At 48.0% G+C, this 25,046-nt stretch overlaps 1 protein-coding gene across 1 annotated transcript in view; it reads left to right on the top strand.

The window, feature by feature from the left end:
* The window catches only part of LOC137361887 (calpain-2 catalytic subunit-like), a gene marked incomplete at its 3' end in the record, with an annotated part of 157,257 nt that overhangs the window by 109,398 nt on the left and 22,813 nt on the right, over nucleotides 1-25,046 (top strand). The window contains 5 exon segments of the mRNA XM_068026486.1: nucleotides 15,117-15,165; nucleotides 15,168-15,215; nucleotides 15,218-15,248; nucleotides 19,351-19,478; nucleotides 19,481-19,518. Coding sequence (XP_067882587.1) covers nucleotides 15,117-15,165; nucleotides 15,168-15,215; nucleotides 15,218-15,248; nucleotides 19,351-19,478; nucleotides 19,481-19,518 — 294 coding nt within the window.

The following is a 25,046-nucleotide window of genomic DNA, read 5'->3' as shown; positions in this document are numbered from 1 at the left end:
GGGTAAGTGAATTCCAGCCTGATCTTTGTGTACATTACACAGTGATCTGAATTGTCTGTACCAGGGTAAGTGAATTCCAGCCTGATCTTTGTGTATATTATACACAGTGATCTGAATTGTCTGTACCAGGGTAAGTGAATTCCAGCCTGATCTTTGTGTATATTATACACAGTGATCTGAATTGTCTGTACCAGGGTAAGTGAATTCCAGCCTGATCTTTGTGTACATTATACACAGTGATCTGAATTGTCTGTACCAGGGTAAGTGAATTCCAGCCTGATCTTTGTGTACATTATACACAGTGATCTGAATTGTCTGTACCAGGGTAAGTGAATTCCAGCCTGATCTTTGTGTACATTACACAGTGATCTGAATTGTCTGTACCAGGGTAAGTGAATTCCAGCCTGATCTTTGTGTATATTATACACAGTGATCTGAATTGTCTGTACCAGGGTAAGTGAATTCCAGCCTGATCTTTGTGTATATTATACACAGTGATCTGAATTGTCTGTACCAGGGTAAGTGAATTCCAGCCTGATCTTTGTGCATATTATACACAGTGATCTGAATTGTCTGTACCAGGGTAAGTGAATTCCAGCCTGATCTTTGTGTATATTATACACAGTTATCTGAATTGTCTGTACCAGGGTAAGTGAATTCCAGCCTGATCTTTGTGTATATTATACACAGTGATCTGAATTGTCTGTACCAGGGTAAGTGAATTCCAGCCTGATCTTTGTGTACATTATACACAGTGATCTGAATTGTCTGTACCAGGGTAAGTGAATTCCAGCCTGATCTTTGTGTATATTGTACACAGTGATCTGAATTGTCTGTACCAGGGTAAGTGAATTCCAGCCTGATCTTTGTGTACATTGCACAGTGATCTGAATTGTCTGTACCAGGGTAAGTGAATTCCAACCTGATCTTTGTGTATATTATACACAGTGATCTGAATTGTCTGTACCAGGGTAAGTGAATTCCAGCCTGATCTTTGTGTACATTATACACAGTGATCTGAATTGTCTGTACCAGGGTAAGTGAATTCCAGCCTGATCTTTGTGTATATTATACACAGTGATCTGAATTGTCTGTACCAGGATAAGTGAATTCCAGCCTGATCTTTGTGTACATTATACACAGTGATCTGAATTGTCTGTACCAGGGTAAGTGAATTCCAGCCTGATCTTTGTGTATATTATACACAGTGATCTGAATTGTCTGTACCAGGGTAAGTGAATTCCAGCCTGATCTTTGTGTACATTATACACAGTGATCTGAATTGTCTGTACCAGGGTAAGTGAATTCCAGCCTGATCTTTGTGTACATTATACACAGTGATCTGAATTGTCTGTACCAGGGTAAGTGAATTCCAGCCTGATCTTTGTGTACATTATACACAGTGATCTGAATTGTCTGTACCAGGGTAAGTGAATTCCAGCCTGATCTTTGTGTACATTGTACACAGTGATCTGAATTGTCTGTACCAGGGTAAGTGAATTCCAGCCTGATCTTTGTGTACATTATACACAGTGATCTGAATTGTCTGTACCAGGGTAAGTGAATTCCAGCCTGATCTTTGTGTACATTACACAGTGATCTGAATTGTCTGTACCAGGGTAAGTGAATTCCAGCCTGATCTTTGTGTATATTATACACAGTGATCTGAATTGTCTGTACCAGGGTAAGTGAATTCCAGCCTGATCTTTGTGTATATTATACACAGTGATCTGAATTGTCTGTACCAGGGTAAGTGAATTCCAGCCTGATCTTTGTGTATATTATACACAGTGATCTGAATTGTCTGTACCAGGGTAAGTGAATTCCAGCCTGATCTTTGTGTATATTATACACAGTGATCTGAATTGTCTGTACCAGGGTAAGTGAATTCCAGCCTGATCTTTGTGTATATTATACACAGTGATCTGAATTGTCTGTACCATGGTAAGTGAATTCCAGCCTGATCTTTGTGTACATTATACACAGTGATCTGAATTGTCTGTACCAGGGTAAGTGAATTCCAGCCTGATCTTTGTGTACATTATACACAGTGATCTGAATTGTCTGTACCATGGTAAGTGAATTCCAGCCTGATCTTTGTGTACATTATACACAGTGATCTGAATTGTCTGTACCAGGGTAAGTGAATTCCAGCCTGATCTTTGTGTACATTATACACAGTGATCTGAATTGTCTGTACCAGGGTAAGTGAATTCCAGCCTGATCTTTGTGTACATTACACAGTGATCTGAATTGTCTGTACCAGGGTAAGTGAATTCCAGCCTGATCTTTGTGTACATTATACACAGTGATCTGAATTGTCTGTACCATGGTAAGTGAATTCCAGCCTGATCTTTGTGTACATTATACACAGTGATCTGAATTGTCTGTACCAGGGTAAGTGAATTCCAGCCTGATCTTTGTGTACATTATACACAGTGATCTGAATTGTCTGTACCAGGGTAAGTGAATTCCAGCCTGATCTTTGTGTATATTATACACAGTGATCTGAATTGTCTGTACCAGGGTAAGTGAATTCCAGCCTGATCTTTGTGTATATTATACACAGTGATCTGAATTGTCTGTACCAGGGTAAGTGAATTCCAGCCTGATCTTTGTGTACATTATACACAGTGATCTGAATTGTCTGTACCAGGGTAAGTGAATTCCAGCCTGATCTTTGTGTATATTATACACCGTGATCTGAATTGTCTGTACCAGGGTAAGTGAATTCCAGCCTGATCTTTGTGTATATTATACACAGTGATCTGAATTGTCTGTACCAGGGTAAGTGAATTCCAGCCTGATCTTTGTGTACATTATACACAGTGATCTGAATTGTCTGTACCAGAGTAAGTGAATTCCAGCCTGATCTTTGTGTACATTGCACAGTGATCTGAATTGTCTGTACCAGGGTAAGTGAATTCCAGCCTGATCTTTGTGTATATTATACACAGTGATCTGAATTGTCTGTACCAGGGTAAGTGAATTCCAGCCTGATCTTTGTGTACATTATACACAGTGTTCTGAATTGTCTGTACCAGGGTAAGTGAATTCCAGCCTGATCTTTGTGTATATTATACACAGTGATCTGAATTGTCTGTACCAGGGTAAGTGAATTCCAGCCTGATCTTTGTGTATATTATACACAGTGATCTGAATTGTCTGTACCAGGGTAAGTGAATTCCAACCTGATCTTTGTGTACATTATACACAGTGATCTGAATTGTCTGTACCAGGGTAAGTGAATTCCAGCCTGGTCTTTGTGTATATTATACACAGTGATCTGAATTGTCTGTACCAGGGTAAGTGAATTCCAGCCTGATCTTTGTGTATATTATACACAGTGATCTGAATTGTCTGTACCAGGGTAAGTGAATTCCAGCCTGATCTTTGTGTACATTATACACAGTGATCTGAATTGTCTGTACCAGGGTAAGTGAATTCCAGCCTGATCTTTGTGTATATTATACACAGTGATCTGAATTGTCTGTACCAGGGTAAGTGAATTCCAGCCTGATCTTTGTGTATATTATACACAGTGATCTGAATTGTCTGTACCAGGGTAAGTGAATTCCAGCCTGATCTTTGTGTATATTATACACAGTGATCTGAATTGTCTGTACCAGGGTAAGTGAATTCCAACCTGATCTTTGTGTATATTATACACAGTGATCTGAATTGTATGTACCAGGGTAAGTGAATTCCAGCCTGATCTTTGTGTATATTATACACAGTGATCTGAATTGTCTGTACCAGGGTAAGTGAATTCCAGCCTGATCTTTGTGTACATTATACACAGTGATCTGAATTGTCTGTACCAGGGTAAGTGAATTCCAGCCTGATCTTTGTGTACATTATACACAGTGATCTGAATTGTCTGTACCAGGGTAAGTGAATTCCAGCCTGATCTTTGTGTACATTACACAGTGATCTGAATTGTCTGTACCAGGGTAAGTGAATTCCAGCCTGATCTTTGTGTATATTATACACAGTGATCTGAATTGTCTGTACCAGGGTAAGTGAATTCCAGCCTGATCTTTGTGTATATTATACACAGTGATCTGAATTGTCTGTACCAGGGTAAGTGAATTCCAGCCTGATCTTTGTGTACATTATACACAGTGATCTGAATTGTCTGTACCAGGGTAAGTGAATTCCAGCCTGATCTTTGTGTACATTATACACAGTGATCTGAATTGTCTGTACCAGGGTAAGTGAATTCCAGCCTGATCTTTGTGTACATTACACAGTGATCTGAATTGTCTGTACCAGGGTAAGTGAATTCCAGCCTGATCTTTGTGTACATTATACACAGTGATCTGAATTGTCTGTACCAGGGTAAGTGAATTCCAGCCTGATCTTTGTGTATATTATACACAGTGATCTGAATTGTCTGTACCAGGGTAAGTGAATTCCAGCCTGATCTTTGTGTATATTATACACAGTGATCTGAATTGTCTGTACCAGGGTAAGTGAATTCCAGCCTGATCTTTGTGTATATTATACACAGTGATCTGAATTGTCTGTACCAGGGTAAGTGAATTCCAGCCTGATCTTTGTGTACATTATGCACAGTGATCTGAATTGTCTGTACCAGGGTAAGTGAATTCCAGCCTGATCTTTGTGTATATTATACACAGTGATCTGAATTGTCTGTACCAGGGTAAGTGAATTCCATCCTGATCTTTGTGTATATTATACACAGTGATCTGAATTGTCTGTACCAGGGTAAGTGAATTCCATCCTGATCTTTGTGTATATTATACACAGTGATCTGAATTGTCTGTACCAGGGTAAGTGAATTCCAGCCTGATCTTTGTGTATATTATACACAGTGATCTGAATTGTCTGTACCAGGGTAAGTGAATTCCAGCCTGATCTTTGTGTACATTATACACAGTGATCTGAATTGTCTGTACCAGGGTAAGTGAATTCCAGCCTGATCTTTGTGTACATTATACACAGTGATCTGAATTGTCTGTACCAGGGTAAGTGAATTCCAGCCTGATCTTTGTGTATATTATACACAGTGATCTGAATTGTCTGTACCAGGGTAAGTGAATTCCATCCTGATCTTTGTGTATATTATACACAGTGATCTGAATTGTCTGTACCAGGGTAAGTGAATTCCAGCCTGATCTTTGTGTATATTATACACAGTGATCTGAATTGTCTGTACCAGGGTAAGTGAATTCCAGCCTGATCTTTGTGTATATTATACACAGTGATCTGAATTGTCTGTACCAGGGTAAGTGAATTCCAGCCTGATCTTTGTGTATATTATACACAGTGATCTGAATTGTCTGTACCAGGGTAAGTGAATTCCAGCCTGATCTTTGTGTATATTATACACAGTGATCTGAATTGTCTGTACCAGGGTAAGTGAATTCCAGCCTGATCTTTGTGTACATTATGCACAGTGATCTGAATTGTCTGTACCAGGGTAAGTGAATTCCAGCCTGATCTTTGTGTATATTATACACAGTGATCTGAATTGTCTGTACCAGGGTAAGTGAATTCCATCCTGATCTTTGTGTATATTATACACAGTGATCTGAATTGTCTGTACCAGGGTAAGTGAATTCCAGCCTGATCTTTGTGTACATTATACACAGTGATCTGAATTGTCTGTACCAGGGTAAGTGAATTCCAGCCTGATCTTTGTGTATATTATACACAGTGATCTGAATTGTCTGTACCAGGGTAAGTGAATTCCAGTGTGATCTTTGTGTACATTATACACAGTGATCTGAATTGTCTGTACCAGGGTAAGTGAATTCCAGCCTGATCTTTGTGTATATTATACACAGTGATCTGAATTGTCTGTACCAGGGTAAGTGAATTCCAGCCTGATCTTTGTGTATATTATACACAGTGATCTGAATTGTCTGTACCAGGGTAAGTGAATTCCAGCCTGATCTTTGTGTATATTATACACAGTGATCTGAATTGTCTGTACCAGGGTAAGTGAATTCCAGCCTGATCTTTGTGTATATTATACACAGTGATCTGAATTGTCTGTACCAGGGTAAGTGAATTCCAGCCTGATCTTTGTGTACATTATGCACAGTGATCTGAATTGTCTGTACCAGGGTAAGTGAATTCCAGCCTGATCTTTGTGTATATTATACACAGTGATCTGAATTGTCTGTACCAGGGTAAGTGAATTCCATCCTGATCTTTGTGTATATTATACACAGTGATCTGAATTGTCTGTACCAGGGTAAGTGAATTCCAGCCTGATCTTTGTGTACATTATACACAGTGATCTGAATTGTCTGTACCAGGGTAAGTGAATTCCAGCCTGATCTTTGTGTATATTATACACAGTGATCTGAATTGTCTGTACCAGGGTAAGTGAATTCCAGTGTGATCTTTGTGTACATTATACACAGTGATCTGAATTGTCTGTACCAGGGTAAGTGAATTCCAGCCTGATCTTTGTGTATATTATACACAGTGATCTGAATTGTCTGTACCAGGGTAAGTGAATTCCAGCCTGATCTTTGTGTATATTATACACAGTGATCTGAATTGTCTGTACCAGGGTAAGTGAATTCCAGCCTGATCTTTGTGTATATTATACACAGTGATCTGAATTGTCTGTACCAGGGTAAGTGAATTCCAGCCTGATCTTTGTGTATATTATACACAGTGATCTGAATTGTCTGTACCAGGGTAAGTGAATTCCAGCCTGATCTTTGTGTATATTATACACAGTGATCTGAATTGTCTGTACCAGGGTAAGTGAATTCCAGCCTGATCTTTGTGTACATTACACACAGTGATCTGAATTGTCTGTACCAGGGTAAGTGAATTCCAGCCTGATCTTTGTGTATATTATACACAGTGATCTGAATTGTCTGTACCAGGGTAAGTGAATTCCAGCCTGATCTTTGTGTATATTATACACAGTGATCTGAATTGTCTGTACCAGGGTAAGTGAATTCCAGCCTGATCTTTGTGTACATTATACACAGTGATCTGAATTGTCTGTACCAGGGTAAGTGAATTCCAGCCTGATCTTTGTGTATATTATACACAGTGATCTGAATTGTCTGTACCAGGGTAAGTGAATTCCAGCCTGATCTTTGTGTACATTACACAGTGATCTGAATTGTCTGTACCAGGGGAAGTGAATTCCAGCCTGATCTTTGTGTACATTATACACAGTGATCTGAATTGTCTGTACCAGGGTAAGTGAATTCCAGCCTGATCTTTGTGTATATTATACACAGTGATCTGAATTGTCTGTACCAGGGTAAGTGAATTCCAGCCTGATCTTTGTGTACATTACACAGTGATCTGAATTGTCTGTACCAGGGTAAGTGAATTCCAGTGTGATCTTTGTGTACATTATACACAGTGATCTGAATTGTCTGTACCAGGGTAAGTGAATTCCAGCCTGATCTTTGTGTACATTATACACAGTGATCTGAATTGTCTGTACCAGGGTAAGTGAATTCCAGCCTGATCTTTGTGTATATTATACACAGTGATCTGAATTGTCTGTACCAGGGTAAGTGAATTCCAGCCTGATCTTTGTGTACATTATACACAGTGATCTGAATTGTCTGTACCAGGGTAAGTGAATTCCAGCCTGATCTTTGTGTATATTATACACAGTGATCTGAATTGTCTGTACCAGGGTAAGTGAATTCCAGCCTGATCTTTGTGTATATTATACACAGTGATCTGAATTGTCTGTACCAGGGTAAGTGAATTCCAGCCTGATCTTTGTGTATATTATACACAGTGATCTGAATTGTCTGTACCAGGGTAAGTGAATTCCAGCCTGATCTTTGTGTATATTATACACAGTGATCTGAATTGTCTGTACCAGGGTAAGTGAATTCCAGCCTGATCTTTGTGTACATTACACACAGTGATCTGAATTGTCTGTACCAGGGTAAGTGAATTCCAGCCTGATCTTTGTGTACATTATACACAGTGATCTGAATTGTCTGTACCAGGGTAAGTGAATTCCAGCCTGATCTTTGTGTACATTATACACAGTGATCTGAATTGTCTGTACCAGGGTAAGTGAATTCCAGCCTGATCTTTGTGTATATTATACACAGTGATCTGAATTGTCTGTACCAGGGTAAGTGAATTCCAGCCTGATCTTTGTGTATATTATACACAGTGATCTGAATTGTCTGTACCAGGGTAAGTGAATTCCAGCCTGATCTTTGTGTATATTATACACAGTGATCTGAATTGTCTGTACCAGGGTAAGTGAATTCCAGCCTGATCTTTGTGTATATTATACACAGTGATCTGAATTGTCTGTACCAGGGTAAGTGAATTCCAGCCTGATCTTTGTGTATATTATACACAGTGATCTGAATTGTCTGTACCAGGGTAAGTGAATTCCAGCCTGATCTTTGTGTATATTATACACAGTGATCTGAATTGTCTGTACCAGGGTAAGTGAATTCCAGCCTGATCTTTGTGTACATTATACACAGTGATCTGAATTGTCTGTACCAGGGTAAGTGAATTCCAGCCTGATCTTTGTGTACATTATACACAGTGATCTGAATTGTCTGTACCAGGGTAAGTGAATTCCAGCCTGATCTTTGTGTATATTGTACACAGTGATCTGAATTGTCTGTACCAGGGTAAGTGAATTCCAGCCTGATCTTTGTGTACATTATACACAGTGATCTGAATTGTCTGTACCAGGGTAAGTGAATTCCAGCCTGATCTTTGTGTACATTATACACAGTGATCTGAATTGTCTGTACCAGGGTAAGTGAATTCCAGCCTGATCTTTGTGTATATTATACACAGTGATCTGAATTGTCTGTACCAGGGTAAGTGAATTCCAGCCTGATCTTTGTGGACATTACACACAGTGATCTGAATTGTCTGTACCAGGGTAAGTGAATTCCAGCCTGATCTTTGTGTATATTATACACAGTGATCTGAATTGTCTGTACCAGGGTAAGTGAATTCCAGCCTGATCTTTGTGTATATTATACACAGTGATCTGAATTGTCTGTACCAGGGTAAGTGAATTCCAGCCTGATCTTTGTGTATATTATACACAGTGATCTGAATTGTCTGTACCAGGGTAAGTGAATTCCAGCCTGATCTTTGTGTATATTATACACAGTGATCTGAATTGTCTGTACCAGGGTAAGTGAATTCCAGCCTGATCTTTGTGTACATTACACACAGTGATCTGAATTGTCTGTACCAAGGTAAGTGAATTCCAGCCTGATCTTTGTGTACATTATACACAGTGATCTGAATTGTCTGTACCAGGGTAAGTGAATTCCAGCCTGATCTTTGTGTATATTATACACAGTGATCTGAATTGTCTGTAACAGGGTAAGTGAATTCCAGCCTGATCTTTGTGTATATTATACACAGTGATCTGAATTGTCTGTACCAGGGTAAGTGAATTCCAGCCTGATCTTTGTGTATATTATACACAGTGATCTGAATTGTCTGTACCTGGGTAAGTGAATTCCAGCCTGATCTTTGTGTATATTATACACAGTGATCTGAATTGTCTGTACCAGGGTAAGTGAATTCCAGCCTGATCTTTGTGTATATTATACACAGTGATCTGAATTGTCTGTACCAGGGTAAGTGAATTCCAGCCTGATCTTTGTGTACATTATACACAGTGATCTGAATTGTCTGTACCAGGGTAAGTGAATTCCAGCCTGATCTTTGTGTACATTATACACAGTGATCTGAATTGTCTGTACCAGGGTAAGTGAATTCCAGCCTGATCTTTGTGTATATTATACACAGTGATCTGAATTGTCTGTACCAGGGTAAGAGAATTCCAGCCTGATCTTTGTGTACATTATACACAGTGATCTGAATTGTCTGTACCAGGGTAAGTGAATTCCAGCCTGATCTTTGTGTATATTATACACTGTGATCTGAATTGTCTGTACCAGGGTAAGTGAATTCCAGCCTGATCTTTGTGTACATTATACACAGTGATCTGAATTGTCTGTACCAGGGTAAGTGAATTCCAGCCTGATCTTTGTGTATATTATACACAGTGATCTGAATTGTCTGTACCAGGGTAAGTGAATTCCAGCCTGATCTTTGTGTATATTATACACAGTGATCTGAATTGTCTGTACCAGGGGAAGTGAACACATTCTTGATGCTGTTCTTGTATCTTTCATTATTCAGCAGCAAGTCGAGTTGAGCATCACAGCACCCGAAATGGCCCCTACCTGCGTGCTCAGCTCTCTCTATGTCTCTGCCCAAGACTGTTGTAGCAGGTAGCCAATCCACATCCAGCCCACCACCAGGAAACTTGTCCAGTCGCGGTCATGTGTCGAATACGACGCAGATCCCGGGATTTTCCCACTGGTCAGCACTCCCACTATCCGGGGCCCGGATAATTCATCTCTCTCTCTTATTCTTTCTATGCATCTCTCTCTCTCTCACTCTCTGTCTGCCTCTCTCTGTCACCCTCACTTTTTCTCTCTCTCTTTCTCTCTCTTTCTCTCTTTCCCTGTCTGTCTCTCTGTCTGTCTCTATTTCTCAGTTTTTCTCTCTGTCTCTGACTTTCTCTCTCTCTTTCTCTCTCTCTCTCTCTCTGTGTCCCTCTCTCTCTCTCTCTCTCTGTGTCCCTCTCTCTCTGTGTCCCTCTCTCTCTCTCTCTCTCTCTGTCCCTCTCTCTCTCTCTCTCTCTCTGTGTCCCTCTCTCTCTCTCTCTCTCTCTGTCCCTCTCTCTCTCTCTCTCTCTCTGTGTCCCTCTCTCCCTCTGTCTCTCTCCCCGGCTCTATAATAAAAAAAAAAGAACAAACAAAGAAAATTACAGCACAGGAACAGGCCCTTCGGCCCTCCAAGCCTGCGCCGATCCAGATCCTCTATTAAACATGTCGCCTATTTTCTAAGGGTCTGTATCTCTTTGCTTCCTGCCCATTCATGTATCTGTCTAGATACATCTTAAAAGACGCTATCGTGCCCGCGTCTACCACCTCCGCTGGCAACGCGTTCCAGGCACCCACCACCCTCTGCGTAAAGAACTTTCCACGCATATCCCCCCTAAACTTTTCCCCTCTCACTTTGAACTCGTGACCCCTCGTAATTGAATCCCCCACTCTGGGAAAAAGCTTCTTGCTATCCACCCTGTCTATACCTCTCATGATTTTGTACTCCTCAATCAGGTCCCCCCTCAACCTCCGTCTTTCTAATGAAAATAATCCTAATCTACTCAACCTCTCTTCATAGCTAGCGCCCTCCATACCAGGCAACATCCTGGTGAACCTCCTCTGCACCCTCTCCAAAGCATCCACATCCTTTTGGTAATGTGGCGAGCAGAACTGCACGCAGTATTCCAAATGTGGCCGAACCAAAGTCCTATACAACTGTAACATGACCTGCCAACCCTTGTACTTAATACCCCGTCCGATGAAGGAAAGCATGCCGTATGCCTTCTTGACCACTCTATTGACCTGCGTTGCCACCTTCAGGGAACTATGGACCTGAACACCCAAATCTCTCTGCACATCAATTTTCCCCAGGACTTTTCCATTTACTGTATAGTTCACTCTTGAATTGGATCTTCCAAAATGCATCACCTCGCATTTGCCCTGATTGAACTCCATCTGCCATTTCTCTGCCCAACTCTTCAATCTATCTATATTCTGCTGTATTCTCTGACAGTCCCCTTCACTATCTGCTACTCCACCAATCTTAGTGTCGTCTGCAAACTTACTAATCAGACCACCTATACTTTCCTCCAAATCATTTATGTATATCACAAACAACAGTGGTCCCAGCACGGATCCCTGTGGAACACCACTGGTCACTCGTCTCCATTTTGAGAAACTCCCTTCCACTACTACTCTCTGTCTCCTGTTGCCCAGCCAGTTCTTTATCCGTCTAGCTAGTACACCTTGGACCCCATGCGACTTCACTTTCTCCACCAGCCTACCACGGGGAACCTTATCAAACGCCTTACTGACTTCCTCAAAGAATTCTATAAAGTTGGTAAGGCATGACCTTCCCTGCACAAAACCATGTTGCCTATCACTGATAAGCCCATTTTCTTCCAAATGGGAATAGATCCTATCCCTCAGTATCTTCTCCAGCAGCTTCCCTACCACTGACGTCAGGCTCACCGGTCTATAATTACCTGGATTATCCCTGCTACCCTTCTTAAACAAGGGGACAACATTAGCAATTCTCCAGTCCTCCGGGACCTCACCCATGTTTAAGGATGCTGCAAAGATATCTGTTAAGGCCCCAGCTATTTCCTCTCTCGCTTCCCTCAGTAACCTGGGATCGATCCCATCCGGACCTGGGGACTTGTCCACCTTAATGCCTTTTAGAATACCCAACACTTCCTCCCTCCTTATGCCGACTTGACCTAGAGTAATCAAACATCTGTCCCTAACCTCAACATCCGTCATGTCCCTCTCCTCGGTGAATACCGATGCAAAGTACTCGTTTAGAATCTCACCCATTTTCTCTGACTCCACGCATAACTTTCCTCCTTTGTCCTTGAGTGGGCTCCCCGGCTCTCTCTCCCCGGCTCTCTCTCCCCGGCTCTCTCTCCCCGGCTCTCTCTCCCCGGCTCTCTCTCCCCGGCTCTCTCTCCCCGGCTCTCGCTGTCTCTCAAACTCTCTGTCTCTCAAACTCTCTGTCTCTCAATCTCTCTGTCTCTCAATCTCTCTGTCTCTCAATCTCTCTGTCTCTCAATCTCTCTGTCTCTCAATCTCTCTGTCTCTCAATCTCTCTGTCTCTCAGTCTCTCTGTCTCTCAATCTCTCAGTCTCTCTGTCTCTCTGTCTCTCTCAGTCTCTCAATCTCTCTGTCTCTCTGTCTCTCTCTCTCTCTGTCTCTCTCTCTCTCTCTCTCTCAGTCTCTCTGTCTCTCTCTCTCTCTGTCTCTCTCTCTCTCTCAGTCTCTCAATCTCTCAGTCTCTCTGTCTCTCTGTCTCTCTCAGTCTCTCAATCTCTCTGTCTCTCTGTCTCTCTCTCTCTCTGTCTCTCTCTCTCTCTCTCTCTCAGTCTCTCTGTCTCTCTCTCTCTCTGTCTCTCTCTCTCTCTCTGTCTCTCTCTCTCTCTCAGTCTCTCAATCTCTCTGTCTCTCTGTCTCTCTGTCTTTCTGTGTCTCTCTCTCTCTCTCTGTCGGTGATATAGTTCCAAGTCAGGATGGTGTGTGACTTGGAGGGGAACTTGCAGGTGGTGGTGTTCCCATGCATTTGCTGCCTTTGTCCTTCTAGTCGGTAGAGGTCGCGGGTTTGGAAGGTGCTGTCTAAGGAGCCTTGGTGCATTGCTGCAGTGCATCTTGTAGATGGTACACACTGCTGTCACTGTGTGTCGGTGGTGGAGGGAGTGAATGTTTGTAGATGGGGTGCCAATCAAGCGGGCTGCTTTGTCCTGGATGGTGTCGAGCTTCTTGAGTGTTGTTGGAGCTGCACCCATCCAGGCAAGTGGAGAGTATTCCATCACACTCCTAACTTGTGCCTTGTAGATGGTGGACAGGCTTTGGGGAGTCAGGAGGTGAGTTACTCGCCTCAGGATTCCTAGCCTCTGACCTGCTCTTGTAGCCATGGTATTTATATGGCTACTCCAGTTCAGTTTCTGGTCAATGGTAACCCCTAGGATGTTGATAGTGGGGGATTCAGCGATGGTAATGCCATTGAATGTCAAGGGGAGATGGTTAGATTCTCTCTTGTTGGAGATGGTCATTGCCTGGCACTTGTGTGGCGCGAATGTTACTTGCCACTTATCAGCCCAAGCCTGGATATTGTCCAGGTCTTGCTGCATTTCTACACGGACTGCTTCAGTATCTGAGGAGTCACGAATGGTGCTGAACATTGTGCAATCATCAGCGAACATCCCCACTTCTGACCTTATGATTGAAGGAAGGTCATTGATGAAGTAGCTGAAGATGGTTGGGCCTAGGACACTACCCTGAGGAACTCCTGCAGTGATGTCCTGGAGCTCAGATGATTGACCTCCACAACCACAACCATCTTCCTTTGCACTAGGTTGACTCCAACCAGCGGTGAGTTTTCCCCGATTCCCATTGACCTTAGTTTTGCTAGGGCTCCTTGATGCCATACTCGGTCAATTGCTGCCTTGATGTCAAGGGCAGTCACTCTCACCTCACCTCTGGAGTTCAGCTCTTTGTCCATGTTTGAACCAAGGCTGTAATGAGGTCAGGAGCTGAGTGGCCCCGGTGGAACCCAAACTGAGCATCACTGAGCAGGTTATTGCTAAGCAAGTGCTGCTTGATGGCACTGTTGATGACACCTTCCATCACTTTACTGATGATTGAGAGTAGGCTGATGGGGCGGTAATTGGCCGGGTTGGACTTGTCCTGCTTTTTGTGTGCACGACATCTAGGTCCTCTCTCTCTCTCTCTCTTTCTCCATTTCTCTCGTTGGGTCTCTATCTGTCTCTATCTCGCTAACTTTCATCCATTCCAGGCACTCACTAAGTTATGTGCAACTCTAATGGGTTTCTGATTACTGAGTGCACTGTTTCTTGGGTTCCCGTGTTGTGGAAAAATGATTTGACAATAATTGGGAAGTGCCAGATCAAAGAACAGTACAGCACAAGGAACAGGCCATTCGGCCCTCCAAGCCTGCGCCGATCTTGATGCCTGCCTAAACTAAACCTTCTGCACTTCCGGGGACCGTATCCCTCTCTTTCCCTTCCTATTCATGTATTTGTCAAGATGCCTCTTAAACGTCGCTATCGTACCTGCTTCCACCACCTCCCCCGGCACAAGTTCCAGGCACTCACCACCATCTGTGTAAAGAACTTGCCTCGCACATCCCCTCTAAACTTTGCTCCTCTCACCTTAAACTATGTCCCCGAGTAACTGACTCTTCCACCCTGGGAAAAAGCTTTCTGACTATCCACTCTGTCCATGCCGCTCATAACTTTGTAAACCTCTATCATGTCGCCCCTCCACCTCCGTCGTTCCAGTGAAAACAATCCGAGTTTATCCAACCTCTCCTCAAAGCTAATGCCCTCCGGACCAGGCAACATCCTGGTAAACCTCTTCCGTACCCTCTCCAAAGGCCTCCACGTCCTTCTGGTGAATACCTGGTGCGGGAGCAATGGGAATATTGTGATATGGTTTAGTAACCAGCTCTATCCTGTCCAGTTCTGGCAGTTTGGTGAGTGGGTGGATGTGGTGATCGATGACCGACTGCCACCAAGAATGGGGACCTAATGTTCGTCCACTCAGCGAGGAATAATGAATTCGGAGTGCGTTACTGGAGAAAGCCTACGCCAAGTGAGTTACCCCCCTCCACCTCAAACCCCCTCCTCCACCTCAACCCCCTCCTCCTCACCCCCTCCCCCTCCTCCTCCTCACCCCCTCCCCTCCTCCTCCTCACCCCCTCCCCTCCTCCTCACCCCCTCCTCCTCCTCCACCCCCACCTCCTCCTCCTCCACCTCAAACCCTCCCCTCCTCCTCACCTCAACCCCCTCCTCCTCACCCTCCTCCTCCCCCTCCACCTCCTCACCCCCTCCCCCTCCTCCTCAACCCCCTTCACCTCCACCTCAACCCCCTCCACCTCCACCTCAACCATCTCCACGTCAACCACCTCCACCTCAACCCCTCCACCTCAACCCCCTCCACCTCCTCCTCACCCTCCTCCTCCCCTCCTCCTCCTCACCCCCCTCCCCCCTCCCTCCTCACCCCCCTCCTCCTCCTCCACCTCACCCCCTCCTCCCCTCCTCTCCTCCACCTCACCCCCACCTCCTCCTCCTCCTCCTCCACCTCAACCCCCTCCTCCCCCTCCTCCTCCTCCTCCTCCTCCCCTCCTCCTCCTCACCCCCTCCCCCTCCTCCTCACCCCCTCCCCCTCCTCCTCACCCCTCCCCCTCCTCCTCAACACCCTCCACCTCCACCCCCTCCACCTCCACCTCAACCCCCTCCACCTCCACCACCTCCACCTCAACCCCCTCCACCTCCTCCACCTCCACCTCCTCCTCACACCCCCACCACCACCTCCACCTCTCACCCCCTCCTCCTCCACCTCCTCACCCCCTCCACCTCAAACCACCTCCACCTCAACCCCCTCCACCTCCACCTCAACCCCTCCCCCTCCTCCTCCTCCTCACCCACCTCCCTCCTCACCCCCCTCCCCCTCCTCCTCTCACCGCCCTCCCCCTTCCTCTCACCCCCTCACCCCATCCCCTTACCCCCCCTCCCCCTCCCTCCTCACTGCCCTCCCCCTTCCTCTCAACCCCTCACCCCCATCCCCTTACCCCCCACCCACCCCTCCTCCTCACCGCCCTTCCCCTCACCCCCTCACCCCCTCCACCCACTCCACCCCCTCCACCCCCTCCTCTTCAACCCTCCTTCTCCCCACCCCTTCCTACTCAACTCTCCTCCTCCTCACCCCGCTCTTCCCTCCTCCTCCTCACCCCCCTCCTCCCTCCTCCTCCTCACCCCCCTCTCCTCCTCCTCCTCACCCCCCCTTTCCCTCCTCCTGCTCACCCCCCTCTCCCTCCTCCTGCTCACCCCTCTCTCCCTCCTCCTGCTCACCCCTCTCTCCTCCTCCTGCTCACCCCTCTCTTCCCTCCTCCTCCTCACCCCCCTCTCCCTCCTCCTCCTCACCCCCCTCTCCCTCCTCCTCCTCACCCCCCTCTCCCTCCTCCTCCTCACCCCCCTCTCCCTCCCTCCTCCTCCACACCCCCTCTCCCTCCTCCTCCTCACCCCCCTCTCCCTCCTCCTCCTCACCCCCCTCTCCCTCCTCCTCCTCACCCCCCTCTCCCTCCTTCCTCTCACCCCCCTCTCCCTCCTCCTCTTCACCCCCTCTCCCTCCTCCTGCTCACCCCCCCTCTCCCTCCTCCTGCTCACCCCTCTCTCCCTCCTCCTGCTCACCCTCTCTTCCCTCCTCCTCCTCACCCCCCTCTCCCTCCTCCTCCTCACCCCCCTCTCCCTCCTCCTCCTCACCCCCCTCTCCCTCCTCCTCCTCACCCCCCTCTCCCTCCTCCTCCTCACCCCCCTCTCCCTCCTCCTCCTCACCTCCTCCTCCTCACCCTCCTCCTCCTCACCACCTCCTCACCCTCCTCCTCCTCACCCCTCTCCCTCCTCCTCCTCACCCCCTCTCCCTCCTCCTCCTCACCCCCCTCTCCCTCCTCCTCCTCACCCCCCTCCTCCCCCTCCTCCTCACCCCCCCTCCTCCCCCTCCTCCTCACCCCCCTCCTCCTCACCCCCCCTCCTCCTCACCCCCCTCCTCCTACCCCCCTCCTCCTCACCCCCCTCCTCCTCACCCCCCTCCTCCTCACCCCCCTCCTCCTCACCCCCCCTCCTCCTCACCCCCCTCCTCCTCACCCCCCTCCTCCTCACCCCCCTCCTCTCTCACCCCCCCTCTCCCCTCCTCCTCCTCACCCTCCTCCTCCTCACCCCCCTCTCCCTCCTCCTCCTCACACCCCTCCCTTCCTCCCCCTTCCCCGCCTCTTCACCCCCTCACACCCCTCCTCCTCACCCCCCCTCCCCCTCTTCCTCACCTCCTCCTCCCTCAGCCCCCTCCCCCTTCCTCTCACCCCCTCACCCCCTCCACCCCTTCTCCCCACCCCCTCCTCTTCAACCCTCCTCCTCCTCACCCCCCTCTCCCCCCTCCTCCTCCTCACCCCCCTCTCCCCCCTCACCCCCCTCTCCCCCCCTCCTCCTCACCCCTCTCCCTCCTCCTCCTCACCCCCCTCTCCCTCCTCCTCCTCACCCCCCTCTCCCCCCCTCTCCCTCCTCATCCTCCCCCCCTCCCCCTCCTCCTCCTCCTCCTCGCCCCTTCCTCCTCCGCCTCTTCACCCCCTTCCTCCTCTTCACCCCCTTCCTCCTCCGCCTCTTCACCCCCTCCTCCGCCTCTTCACCCCCTCCTCCGCCTCTTCACCCCCTCCTCGCCTCTTCACCCCCTCCTCCGCCTCTTCACCCCCTCCTCCGCCTCTTCCACCCCTCCCCGCCTCTTCACCCCCTCCCCCGCCTCTTCACCCCCTCCCCCGCCTCTTCACCCTCCCCCCCGCCCCCTCCCCCTCACACCCTCCTCCCTCACCCCCCTCCCCCCTCCTCCTCACCCCCCTCCCCCTCCTCCTCACCTCCCTCCCCTCATCTCCTTCCGCCTCCTCCTCACCCCCTCCTCCTCATTCCTCCTGCCCCTCCTCCTCACCTACCTCCCCCTCCTCTTCCTCACCTCCCTCCCGCTCCTCCTCCTCACCTCCCTCCCCCTCCTCCTCACCTCCCTCCCCCTCCTCCTCACCTCCCTCCCCCTCACCCCCATCCCCTCCTCCTCACCCCCATCCCCTCCTCCTCACCCCCATCCTCTCCCTCCGCACCCCGCTCCCCCTCCTCCGCACCCCGCTCCCCCTACCTCTCCCCCTCCTCCTCATCCTCACCCCCCTCCCCCTCCTCCTCACCCCCTCCCCCTCCTCCTCACCCCCTCCCCTCAGCTCCTTCCCCATCCTCCTCAACCCCCCTCCTCACTCCCCTTGCCCCTCCTCCTCACCTCCCTCTCCCTCCACCTCCCTCCCCCTCCTCTTCCTCACCTCCCTCCCGCTCCTCCTCCTCACCTCCCTCCCCCTCCTCCTCACCTCCCTCCCCTCACCTCCTCACCTCCCTCCCCTCACCTCCTCACCCCCTCCCCTTCCTCCTCACCCCGCTCCCCCTCCTCCGCACCCCGCTCCCCTCCTCCTCACTCCCCTCCCCTCCTCCTTAACGCCCTCCTCCTTCCCCTCACCCCCTCACCCCCATCCCCTTACCCCCCACCCCCTCCACCCCCCTTCTCCCCATCCCCTCCTCTTCAACCCTCCTCCTCCTCACCCCCCTCCTCCTCCTCCTGCGCTTTCACCCTCCCTCTCCCTGCACTTCCCCCTGCTCTCCCTGTCTGCCGCTCTCCCTGTCTGCCGGTCTGCCGGTCTCCCATTCTCCGGTCTACCGCTCTTCCTGTCTCGGTCTCCGTTCTCCCGCTCTCCCTGGTCTCCCGCTCTCCCTGGTCTTCCGCTCTCCCTGGTCTTCCGCTCTCCCCTGGCCTCCCCGCTTCTCCCTGGCCTCCCGCTCTCCCTGGCCTCCCGCTCTCCCTGGCCTCCCCGCTCTCCCTGGTCTCCGGGTCTCCCGCTCTCCCTGTCTCCGGATCTCCCGCTCTCCCTGTCTCCCGGTCTCCCGCTCTCCCGCTCTCCCGCTCTCCCTGTCTCCCGATCTCCCTGTCTCCGCTCTCCCTGTCTCCAGCTCTCCCGCTCTCCCTGTCTCCGGGTCTCCCGCTCTCCCTGTCTCCCGGTCTCCCGATCTCCCTGTCTCCCGCTCTCCCTGTCTCCAGCTCTCCCAGTCTCCCTGTCTCCCGCTGTCCTGCTCTCGGTCCCAGAGTTTCTACAGCTAACACTGCCTCTTTATCACAGGTTAAATGGATGTTATGAAGCTCTCTCTGGCGGAGCGACCACTGAGGGTTTTGAGGATTTTACAGGGGGTGTTGCTGAATGGTATGAGCTGAAATCTGCTCCAGCAAATCTCTTCCCCATTATTCAGAAGCCTTGCAGCGTGGCTCACTCATGGGATGCTCCATTGATGTAAGTATTGCAACTTCACTGATCCTCCGCTATGTGTGAGTGACTGTGTTAAATCCACCCTATCCATGTACACGTTCCAGACTGGACCACATCATCTGGGGAGGGGTGGGGGTGGGGGGGGGTGGAAGTCTCCAGTTCAGCATGGGATGTGGGCATCACTGGCCAGGCCAGCATTTATTTCCCATCCCTAATTGCCCTTGAGAAGGCTCCTCAGACAGCACCTTCCAAACCAGTGACCTCTACCAACTAGAAGAACAAGGGCAGCAAATACATGGGAACACCACCACCTGCAAGTTCCCCTCCAAGTCACACACCATCCTGACTTGGAACGATATCACCGTTCCTTCACTGTCACTGGGTCAAAATCCTGGAACTCCCTTCCTAACAGCACTGTGGGTGTACCTACACCACATGGACTGCAGTGGTTCAAGAAGGCAGCTCACCCCCACCTTCTCAAGGGCAGTTAGGGATGGACAATAAAAGGTGTCGCTATGGGTACCCATATGGGTCCTAGTTTTTGTGGGATATGTCGAACATTCTTTGTTCCAGTCCTACTCAGGCCCCCTCCCCCAACTCTTTTTCCGGTACATTGATGACTGTATCGGTGCCGTTTCCTGCTCCCGCCCCGAACTGGAAAACTTTATCAACTTTGCTTCCAATTTCCACCCTTCTCTCACCTTTACATGGTCCATCTCTGACACTTCCCTTCCCTTCCTCGACTTCTCTGTCTCCATCTCTGGGGATAGGTTGTCTACCAATATCCATTATAAGCCCACTGACTCCCACAGCTACCTCGACTACACTTCTTCACACCCTACCTCCTGTAAGGACTCCATTCCATTCTCCCAGTTTCTCCGTCTCCGACGCATCTGCTCTGATGATGCTACCTTCCATGACGGTGCTTCTGATATGACCTTTTTCCTCAACCGAGGATTTCCCCCCACTGTGGTTGACAGGGCCCTCAACCGTGTCCGACCCATTCCCCGCACCTCTACCCTCACCCCTTCCCCTCCCTCCCAGAACCGTGACAGGGTTCCCCTTGTCCTCACTTTTCATCCCACCAGCCTCCATATCCAAAGGATCATCCTCCGCCATTTTCGCCACCTCCAGCGTGATGCCACTACCAGTCGCATCTTCCCCTCCCTTCCCCTGTCAGCATTCCGAAGGGATCGTTCCCTCCGCGGCACCCTGGTCCACTCCTCCATTACCCCCACCACCTCATCCCCTTCCCAGGGCACCTTCCTCTGCAATCGCAGGAGGTGTAATACCTGCCCATTTACCTCCTCTCTCCTCACTATCCCAGGCCCCAAACACTCCTTTCAGGTGAAGCAGCGATTTACTTGTACTTCTTTCAATGTAGTATACTGTATTCGCTGCTCACAGTGTGGTCTCCTCTACATTGGGGAGACCAAGCGCAGACTGGGTGACCGCTTTGCGGAACATCTCCGCTCAGTCCGCAAGCAGGACCCTGAGCTTCCGGTTGCTTGCCATTTCAACACTCCCCCCTGCTCTCATGCTCACATCTCTGTCCTGGGATTGCTGCAGTGTTCCAGTGAACATCTTTGGTTCGGCCACATTTGGAATACTGCGTGCAGTTCTGGTCGCCACATTACCAAAAGGATGTGGATGCTTTGGAGAGGGTGCAGAGGAGGTTCACCAGGATGTTGCCTGGTATGGAGGGCGCTAGCTATGAAGAGAGGTTGAGTAGATTAGGATTATTTTCATTAGAAAGACGGAGGTTGAGGGGGGACCTGATTGAGGTGTACAAAATCATGAGAGGGATAGACAGAGTGGATAGCAAGAAGCTTTTTCCCAGAGTGGGGGATTCAATTACAAGGGGACACGAGTTCAAAGTGAAAGGGGAAAAGTTTAGGGGGGATATGCGTGGAAAGTTCTTTACGCAGAGGGTGGTGGGTGCATGGAATGCGTTGCCAGCGGAGGTGGTAGACGCGGGCACGATAGCGTCTTTTAAGATGTATCTAGACAGATACATGAATGGGCAGGAAGTAAAGAGATACAGACCCTTAGAAAATAGGCGACAGGTTTAGATAGAGGATTTGGATCGGCGTAGGCTTGGAGGGCCGAAGGGCCTGTTCCTGTGCTGTAATTTTCTTTGTTCTTTGCAAGCTCGAGGAACAGCATCTCATCTACCGATTAGGCACACTACAGCCTGCCGGACTGAACATTGAGTTCAATAATTTCAGAGCATGACAGCCCCCCATTTTACTTTGATTTTATTTTATTTCATCATTTTTCTGCCATGTGTCTGCCTACTGTTTTTTTCTTGTTTGTGCATTTGGCTAGGCTTGTTTATTTTTCTGTCAATGAACACCCTCTCTGCACTAAGGTTTTGTATTTCAGCACACCATTAACACACCCTTTGCTTTTGCCCCATGACCTCTTTATCAGATCTTCTCTGTGACCCTCTGTCTTAACACCTTCCCTTTTAACACCCTCCTTATTTGCATAAAACCTATTACTTTTCTAATCTTTGCCAGTTCTGATGAAGGGTCACTGACCCGAAACGTTAACTCTGCTTCTCTCTCCACAGATACTCCCTGACCTGCTGAGTATTTACAACACTCTCTGTTTTTATTAACTCTGTTTCTCTCTCCACAGATACTGCCTGACCTGCTGAGTATTTCCAGCACTCTCTGTTTTTATTAACTCTGTTTCTCTCTCCACAGATACTGCCTGACCTGCTGAGTATTTCCAGCACTCTCTGTTTTTATTAACTCTGTTTCTCTCTCCACAGATACTGCCTGACCTGCTGAGTATTTCCAGCACTCTCTGTTTTTATTAACTCTGTTTCTCTCTCCACAGATACTGCCTGACCTGCTGAGTATTTCCAGCACTTTCTGTTTTTATTTCAGAATTCCAGCATCTGCAGTATTTTGCTTTTATTATTATGGACAATAAATGTTGGCCTAACCAGCAAAGACCACATCCCATGAACAAATACAAAAAATTCTTCCTTCAGTAAAGAGACCAAAACTGTACACAATACTCCAATGCAGTCTCACCAAGGCTCTATATAATTGCAGCAAGACATCTTTACTTCTACACTCAAATCCTCTTTTAATAAAGGCCAACATACCATTTGTCTTCTTAATTGCTTGTTGTACCTGCATGTTAGCTTTCAGTGATTCATGAACAAGGACACCCAGGTCCCTTTGAAGTTCAACACTTCTCAACCTCTCACCATTTAAGAAATACTCTGTATTTCTGTTTTTCCTACCAAAGTGGATAACCTCACATTTCTCCGCATTGTATTCCATTTGCCCATTCACTTAGCCTCTCCAAATCCCCTTGAAGCCTCCATACATCCTCCTCACTACTCACATTCCCACCTAGTTTTGTGTCATCAGCAAATTTGGAAATATTACATTTGGTCCCCACATCCAAATCATTGATATAGATTGTGAACAGCTGGGGCCCAAGCACTGATTCTTGCGGTACCCCACTATTCACAGCCTGCCAACGTGAGAATGACCCGTGGTAGGGAAGCTGCTGGAGAAGATACTGAGGGATAGGATCTATTCCCATTTGGAAGAAAATGGGCTTATCAGTGATAGGCAACATGGTTTTGTGCAGGGAAGGTCATGTCTTACCAACTTTATAGAATTCTTTGAGGAACAAAGAACAAAGATAATTACAGCACAGGAACAGGCCCTTCGGCCCTCCAAGCCTGCGCCGATCCAGATCCTCTCTCTAAACATGTTGCCTATTTTCTAAGGTTCTGTATCTCTTTTCTTCCTGCCCATTCATGTATCTGTCTAGATACATCTTAAAAGACGCCATCGTGCCCGCATCTAACACCTCCGCTGGCAACGCGTTCCAGGCACCCACCACCCTCTGCGTAAAGAACTTTCCACGCATATCCCCCCTAAACTTTTCCCCTTTCACTTTGAACTCGTGTCCTCTAGTAATTGAATACCCCACTCTGGGAAAAAGCCTCTTGCTATCCACCCTGTCTATACCTCTCATGATTTTGTACACCTCAATCAGGTCCCCCCTCAACCTCTGTCTTTCTAATGAAAATAATCCTAATCTACTCAACCTCTCTTCATAGCTAGCGCCCTCCATACCAGGCAACATCCTGGTGAACCTCCTCTGCACCCTCTCCAAAGCATCCACATCCTTTTGGTAATGTGGCGACCAGAACTGCACGCAGTATTCCAAATGTGGCCGAACCAAAGTCCTATACAACTGTAACATGACCTGCCAACTCTTGTACTCAATACCCCGTCCGATGAAGGAAAGCATGCCGTATGCCTTCTTGACCACTCTATTTACCTGCGTTGCCACCTTCAGGGAACAGTGGACCTGAACACCCAAATCTCTCTGTACATCAATTTTCCCCAGGACTTTTCCATTTACTGTATAGTTCACTCTTGAATTGGATCTTCCAAAATGCATCACCTCGCATTTGCCCTGATTGAACTCCATCTGCCATTTCTCTGCCCAACTCTCTAATCTATCTATATTCTGCTGTATTCTCTGACAGTCCCCTTCACTATCTGCTACTCCACCAATTTTAGTGTCGTCTGCAAACTTGCTAATCAGACCACCTATACTTTCCTCCAAATCATTAATGTATATCACAAACAACAGTGGTCCCAGCATGGATCCCTGTGGAACACCACTGGTAACACGTCTCCATTTTGAGAAACTCCCTTCCACTGCTACTCTCTATCTCCTGTTGCCCAGCCAGTTCTTTATCCATCTAGCTAGTACACCTTGGACCCCATGCGACTTCACTTTCTCCATCAGGAAGTGACAAAGTTGATTGATGAGGGAAGGGCTGTCGATGTCATATACATGGACTTCAGTAAGGCGTTTGATAAGGTTCCCCATGGTAGGCTGGTGGAGAAAGTGAAGTCGCATGGGGTCCAAGGTGCACTAGCTAGATGGATAAAGAACTGGCTGGGCAACAGGAGACAGAGAGTAGCAGTGGAAGGGAGTTTCTCAAAATGGAGACGTGTGACCAGTGGTGTTCCACAGGAATCCGTGCTGGGACCACTGTTGTTTGTGATATACATAAATGATTTGGAGGAAAGTATAGGTGGTCTGATTAGCAAGTTTGCAGACGACACTAAGTTTGGTGGAGTAGCAGATAGTGAAGGGGACTGTCAGAGAATACAGCAGAATATAGATAAACTGGAGAGCTGGGCAGAGAAATGGCAGATGGAGTTCAATCAGGGCAAATGCGAGGTGATGCATTTTGGAAGATCCAATTCAAGAGTGAACTATACAGTAAATGGAAAAGTCCTGGGGAAAATTGATGTACAGAGAGATTTGGGTGTTCAGGTCCATTGTTCCCTGAAGGTGGCAACGCAGGTCAATAGAGTGGTCAAGAAGGCATATGGCATGCTTTCCTTCATCGGACGGGGTATTGAGTACAAGAGTTGTCAGGTCATGTTACAGTTGTATAAGACTTTGGTTCGGCCACATTTGGAATACTGCGTGCAGTTCTGGTCGCCACATTACCAAAAGGATGTGGATGCTTTGGAGAGGGTGCAGAGGAG

This window comes from Heterodontus francisci, unplaced genomic scaffold (assembly GCF_036365525.1).
Source record: "Heterodontus francisci isolate sHetFra1 unplaced genomic scaffold, sHetFra1.hap1 HAP1_SCAFFOLD_916, whole genome shotgun sequence".
NCBI lineage: Eukaryota > Metazoa > Chordata > Chondrichthyes > Heterodontiformes > Heterodontidae > Heterodontus > Heterodontus francisci.
Note: the sequence above shows the minus strand (reverse complement) of the source record. Positions and strands in the feature narration are given on the sequence as shown.